Source organism: Mesitornis unicolor, unplaced genomic scaffold (assembly GCF_000695765.1).
Source record: "Mesitornis unicolor isolate BGI_N332 unplaced genomic scaffold, ASM69576v1 scaffold49430, whole genome shotgun sequence".
Lineage (NCBI taxonomy): Eukaryota > Metazoa > Chordata > Aves > Mesitornithiformes > Mesitornithidae > Mesitornis > Mesitornis unicolor.
The window spans coordinates 4,124-10,910 of record NW_010158577.1 but is presented as its reverse complement, the minus strand read 5'-3'; the positions used below and the strand labels follow the sequence as shown (position 1 = coordinate 10,910).

Below are 6,787 nucleotides of genomic sequence, written 5' to 3'. Positions count from 1 at the left end.
CTTTCGTAGGCATTAGCCTGAAGTGCACAGATCCATTCTCCTTCATTTCCTTTGCAGATTCGTTGCTTATAGGATAGGATCTCTAAGGCACACAAACATCACTGCTCAATACAGTGTGAGCTGACATGGTGGATGTTTTACTTGCGAATTGTGTTAACATGATAGGAAGTCATTTTAGAATTGGTGCTATACTTACTTGTACTGCTTCAGTCTTTTTGACAAAGGAGTTTCTTCAGTCTTCTGCACCTCCATAGACAATGCTTCTGCTTGCCTTTACAGAGCTGGAAGGAAGAAGTGCTGTTACAGGACTACTACAATTTTGAACTCGCTTCCTAATCAGAACTACATTATTGCTTCCTGAGGCTGTATGTTTATATTTAATTTTACTACGAAAATCTGCAATTCCCATTACTGGGAAGGCTCCAACTTGACTGAGTAGTGCAAAAATGTCCAGGGCTAAGCTAGCTTTTAAGGAGATTGTCTGAAAAGGAAGAGCATAGTCACGACGAAAATCAGGAGGGCTGAAGTCAGTAAGTAGGACTCTGCTGCAGCAGACAGAACACTGCTTTGGCCCGTGTTCACTTCCATTAAAGCTAATAGCCTCCTGTCTACAGTTCTTCTTCAATGCCCAGCTAAAATACACTGGGTGTCTAGAAGGGAATAAAAAAGTCCCACTTCTTTTGACACAAGGGTGATCACTGGTAGTCATCATGAAGAAAACCATCACACCCTTGAAGAGAACGGGATTAGGTCTTGCACATTACAGATGTACACACAGTCAGAAGCTACATACACTGTTTGCTTGGATGATCAATACTGGACTCGATTCAAATTTGGGAAGGCACAGCAGAGTTCTTTCTCAAACGATTGTTTGTAAAAGGCATGGTGGTGTTAGACTGCAGATTAATCCTAGGGCACCTGGTTTACAGTCCTGCTTAGGAGTCTGCCCATCCCTCCTGTTGCAAATAAGTGTAACAGATCTTTCCTCTTGAAGGAAAATTACACATCTGCATAGAGTGCCCGTTTTTAAACGGACTTACCATAAGCTATTACTTGTTTCTGTACCCCATTTTCTTGCAGTACTGTACTGTGAAGGTGTTTTCTTGACTTGCCCTGGCCCTCAACTGTTGGTTGACTTTTCTTTAGGTGGGTTTTTTTTCTTTCAGAGAGGAGGAAGAAGGAAGTTCATGTCAGGAAATGGATCATATTCTTGATTCTCAATAGAGATACAAACTAAACTCTCTTTGGTGTGACGTTTGTTCGTTAGCAGCCATGTAACGCCATACTGTACTTGCTGGATTTAGGATACTTGTAAGGATGAAGCACAGACCCAGAGAACATCTTTGCTTATAGTCTTGGACTTAATTTCTCCTGCCTTCAGAATGCTGACTACTTTTACACTGTTCCCCGATAATCCATTCTGAATTTCCTAAACAAAGCCCTGTGAGTCAACTTGTTCCATAAACTGCGATTACTTATTCAATATAAAGCAATTGCCAACACATTTTTTCTGTTGTAAATGGGCCAGATAAAGCATTGTTCACACATTCAAAATAACTCTGAATACAGCAGGACAGTTTACGATGAGATTACTTCTAACCACTAGATTTCTAGAAGCTAGAAGACTTAAGGCTGATTAAAAGTATCTTAATGCTTATTTGTTAATAACAGTGACCACCTTATAAAAGAAGTTTGGCAATTTTTATTTTAGTCAGTAATTCCGTTTATTGGAGAAAAAGCCGTTTGTTAGGCTATTGAAGGTAACACTTGAAAACAAACTGCTGTTAAACATTGGCTACACTGGAAACCTTGTATCTTTTTGCTAATGAGTTTAACTAAAGATAGATTGCTACTAGAAAGTTAAAGAGCGTGTTCTGGAAAACAAACAGTTCTTCAGGCAACATACGTACAAGAACCGAACTTGCTGATGCACAGTTGTCATATATCAATAGTTTTACTACATGTACTAGATTTTACTAGTTTTAATAGATTTTTCTTTTTTCTACAGTTTAATTCTATAGGAGAACCTACCTACTTTGTACCTTAATTCTACAGTTAGACACAAAATAACAAGTTTGGTAAAGTTTTCCTATTGGCAAGTATTAGGACAGAAGGCCTTTCTACAGAGCTATTCAATTCCTGAAAAGTAGTGAAATTTCACATGAGAGATGAACTCATCAAGTTTGCATTTCTGATATTTATGTCCTTCTCTCTTCTGAAGGGAATGAGAACTGCAGGAAACCCGTCAAGGGCTGTGAACTTCTAGAGACATCCCCAGAGAGCAGCGCACAATGTCGACTGCGGGAGTTGCTGCTCAGGAGATGAGAGTCCCACTGAAAACTGGGTTTCTTCACACTGGTCAAGGCATGGGGAGTCTGAAAACCTGCTGGGGTAGCCACAGTGGATTTGAAAAGTGAGTGTGGCTAAAATTTGGTCTATCGCATCTTCACGTATGTATGCATTAAGAATACTTGTGGCAGTACTGACCTATGGTTTGTTTACAGCAAAGGCTTTCTTTTTTTTTTTTTTAGTACTTTCTTTAATGTGGATCCTATAGCAGTGGCATATAACTTGAATCCATCAACAGAGCAACACTTACGATCCATTGGTACGTATAAAGACTAACACATACGTATTCACATAGTGTAATGGATTTGTCTCGATAGAACAATCCTGGAGCCTCCACCAAGACATGAAATCTGTCTGGATGTGAGGCTGCCCTCTGGCGACGGAATGCAGACATGGCAAGAAAATACTGCTCCTCCAGCCCAGCAACGACCAAAACATTTTACATCACTTGATCAAGTTAAGACAAACAGAAACCCCTTTTCCTTGTACTTAGAAGGCCTCCGAGTTGCCATTACCATCTGACAGAAAAGCTATTTAGTAAAATGTCACTTCTTATGTTACAGACCTCTGCTGGGATCTTTGTAGCTACATCTCTGTTCTGTGCTTATGCTTGGGGTCTCTTGAAGTACCCGATTTAACTGGAGCGCTGGCCTAAACCAGTAAGGTACTCAGCTGCTCTCTTAACTAAATGTATAAATCCGCAACCAGAAAAGATCTATAATAGCTATGTTTTGCTACTGGAGTCAGGAAGCAGACATTACTTATTGTTGCATTAGAAGGAATTAAATAGTTAAACATGCAGACGCAAAGCCATGCACTAGCATGTTACTTAGAAAAGTGTTTCTAAGATTTTTTTCTCCCCTTTCTAGGGCACTCTTCCAACCACGCTTCCATGAATGACCACAGCTTTGCTGAAAGTTGCATCCAAGTCCCACCTCAGAAATCCAGTCCACCTCCTCCAAGTCCCAAAAGTGAACAGCTGATTTCAAGATATGAAGACCATCTCGTTCCTGGCTTTAGTAAACTGTCATTAACCATGGGCTGTGTTTCTGAAGAAACACCTCCTCACATGCCAATAAAAAATGGGCCAATTCAATTTCTGTCTGCATCTTCCAATGACCGTAGCTCCAGGCCACTACCCCCTCTGCCTAGTTCTATAGACCCTACTCCAGATGAGGTTGACAAAGAGGTGGAATTCCTGACTAGCTCAGATACTGACTTTCTGTTAGAAGACCGGGAACTTCCTCCTTTTAAATCTAGTGCTCCAAGCCGGCGTAGCTTTAGGGGCTGTGGGCAAATCAACTATGCGTACTTTGATACTCCAGCGGGACCAAAACCAGAAGATTCCAACCCTACACAAAGCCTAAATGGATACGTATCCGGTATTTATCCTCCTCCACAGCAGCTGCATCGACGTTTGCGGAGGTCCCATTCCGGGCCAGCTGGATCTCTTAATAAACCAGTAGTGAGACTATCTGGACACTTAAACAGGTCTTCTCCAAACTCTGATGAAGATAAACCAGAGATTCCACCAAGGGTTCCCATACCTCCACGGGCTCTCAAACCAGATTACAGAAGGTGGTCAGCAGAAGTTGCTTCTAGCGCATACAGCGATGAAGACAGGCCTCCGAAAGTGCCCCCAAGAGAACCTCTGTCATGCAGCAATTCCCGCACGCCAAGTCCCAAAAGCCTGCCGTCATACCTCAATGGGGTTATGCCCCCCACCCAGAGCTTTGCACCTGATCCGAAGTACGTCAGCAGCAAAGCTCTACAAAGACAAAACAGTGAAGGATCTTACAACAGGGTTCCTTGCATTCTTCCAATTATTGAAAATGGTAAGAAGGCCAGTTCAACACACTACTACCTGCTGCCTGAAAGGCCTCCATATTTGGATAAGTATGAGAAGTTCTTCAGAGAAGCAGAAGAAAGCAGCTCTAACACAGAGGTTCAGTCCTGGTCTGGTGACTGCACAGCTACTTCAGCCCCCACAAAACTGGACTCAAAACCTAGAGTGGACATAGCTGGTCATCCAAAACGAAAACACCTATCTTACGTTGTTTCCCCATAGTCTCTGGGAGCACCATCTCAGCTCAGTTGTTCAGGATAGAGCTGAACTTCGTCATGTTACAAAGTTCTTAAAATTCTCAGATCATGAAGGACCAGTTTGTCCTCTAAGAATTGGAAAGTGGATGGTGAAGTCCTCTTATGCTGCATATCTCTGATATGTTTCCCAAGACTGTTTTTTTGTCTTGGTATGTATAGCTGAAAACCTACAGAAATTCCATAGAAAGATATGGAGAGAGAGTAGTCACAGTTGGCCAGTTACATGCTACCTAGATGAACATACGTGGTAGTCACATTATAAAGAAAATAAAATCTAGCTTTGCTTACAAGTCACTTATAAAGCTGACAACAGAGCAGAAAATGCAGTAGTTTTTGTATCAGGCATTTCCAAAATTCCTTTCACACCGTAACTCTGCTGAGAGCAGACTCCATCCTCTTGACTAGGATATGCCAACCCGGTAAGAAGGTAACTGCAAGATCTGATATCCACTTCAAGACTTGGCAAGCTTTTTGGAAGTGCATTTCGAAAGATGAATCTGTTTTACAGCTTAATTTGACACTAATAGACTCTTAAAATGAGTTCAGTTTTGTGGATTCTTTCAGTTGCTAGACACACTTGGCACAATTTTGCCGTTTTTCCTAGGAGAGACCCGGACCAGCTATTGCTAAGCCTCTGCTGCTGCTCTTTGCCTGCTGGATCCTAGAAACATGTGAAAGCGTCCTGAAAGTGGCACAAGATACAAGCAGCTATAGAGCGCTATTAAATAGACAGTAACAACTACATGCTCACCTAGAGTCTGAAATTCTGACTGTATTAAATACAGAAACGCAGCACAAGCGGGTCTTGTGTTCTGATTTCTATTCAGTATTTTAGGGGAGGAAGGGGTTATGAGGAAAAAACATGATTCCATTTGTGAACAGTGTCAGTCCCATCTCTCGCTGCTTCAGATGCTGCTTCTTGCTGTTTAATTTTTCCTCATTGTGCCCCAGCAACCTGCTAAAGTTCATTGAGGTGCCACATTTGTGCATTAGCAGTTTGTCATGCTCACTTTGATTACATTTATCCTCTTACAGATAAGCACAAGAAAAAGGGTGCTCATTAATGGAGGTACAGAACCCGAGGGTGTTCCTCCCAACAGAAATAAACAAGCTGTTTACAGTTTAAACTGCTGAATGAGATGTTTGAGCTATTTTAAAGCTTACTTTTTATTTGTTTTAGTACAAACTAAATGAAGGTGAAATACATGCTATAGAAATGCACTGATATTTCTGCATCGTGTACAGTATTGAATAAAAGAGAATTCACTTTGTATTTTGAATATTGCCATGTCTTGAGTTTAATAAAGGTAATAAATAGTTATTTATGATACATTTTGGTTTTTGCTTTATTGAATAGTGTGCACAACTGTGCATTCAACTTCTGCATTTCCTGGGAAATTCTAAGTGAATCACATTAAATGTGCAGCAAATGTTGAATTCAGCTTGCATTTAAATAAAATTAAGGTTTCTGCAGAAGCGTTCCATAACTCACACCAGAGAGGAGACTGCTGACATGAGTAACGGCCAAACGTGTCTTTGGTACAGAACAGGGTACTGGGTACCGTTTCCCCAGCCCTGCACCCCAGCACTTATTTTCACTTCTGTGAGCAGTGGAAGTTCCCTCCTCGTTGGGCTAAAACCTTTTCTGCTACTGTAGCAGCAAAACATTTTTTACTTCCTCATTATAATAAGATCTGAGTACAAGCTATTGTCGTATTTATAGTGCTGAAAAGCCTAGAAACCTTATAAAATTTGTGCTTTTGAATAGTCTTACGTGACCTCTGAAGTTTAAGAAATGCGTCAGACTTTTAACCTAGCCCCCATTATCGTTTTTTCTCCTAGAAGAAAGATAACTTCCTTTCCTGAAAATAATGGTATTGTCTACTCAGTCCCAAGCATTAAAAATAAGTTACTCAGAAGGGATGTTATCCTTCCTGCTGTGTCAGCTGAATGGCAGCAGTGTTAAGGCTCATTCCAGAAGTCAAATGATGAACTTCAGTGCAACCGTGACTGAAGGAAAACAGACTGAACCTAAATTGAAAATGGTGACTGGAACTGCCTGGCTACAAGCAGGACATTCAAGTAGGTTACGGAGCTCACAGGCCTCTTCAGCACGAGGAAAGTGATTTACAGTCAAGTTTCTCAGTGTTTAAGTAACTTGGCCATTTTCCCTGTAAAAATCCAAAGTAATAAGGTTTCACTGAGCTTGGTGGTTCTCTGGGTGATGGCGACGAGTCACTGACAAAAGCAGATGGAAGCCTCGCTTGTTCTGTTCTTGGACACCAGACTCCCATGCTATGAGGGAGAAAGTTTGCATGATCCAAAGATTTGATTC

General features: G+C 41.2%; 1 protein-coding gene across 1 annotated transcript; it reads left to right on the top strand.

The window, feature by feature from the left end:
* Positions 1–2,223: 2,223 nt before the first annotated feature.
* Positions 2,224–4,417, top strand: ERRFI1 (ERBB receptor feedback inhibitor 1). Its single transcript, XM_010183857.1, has 3 exons — positions 2,224–2,413; positions 2,532–2,608; positions 3,219–4,417. The coding sequence occupies exons 1-3, from the start codon at positions 2,292–2,294 to the stop codon at positions 4,415–4,417; spliced, it is 1,398 nt and encodes a 465-aa protein (XP_010182159.1). The 5' UTR covers positions 2,224–2,291.
* Positions 4,418–6,787: the final 2,370 nt, after the last annotated feature.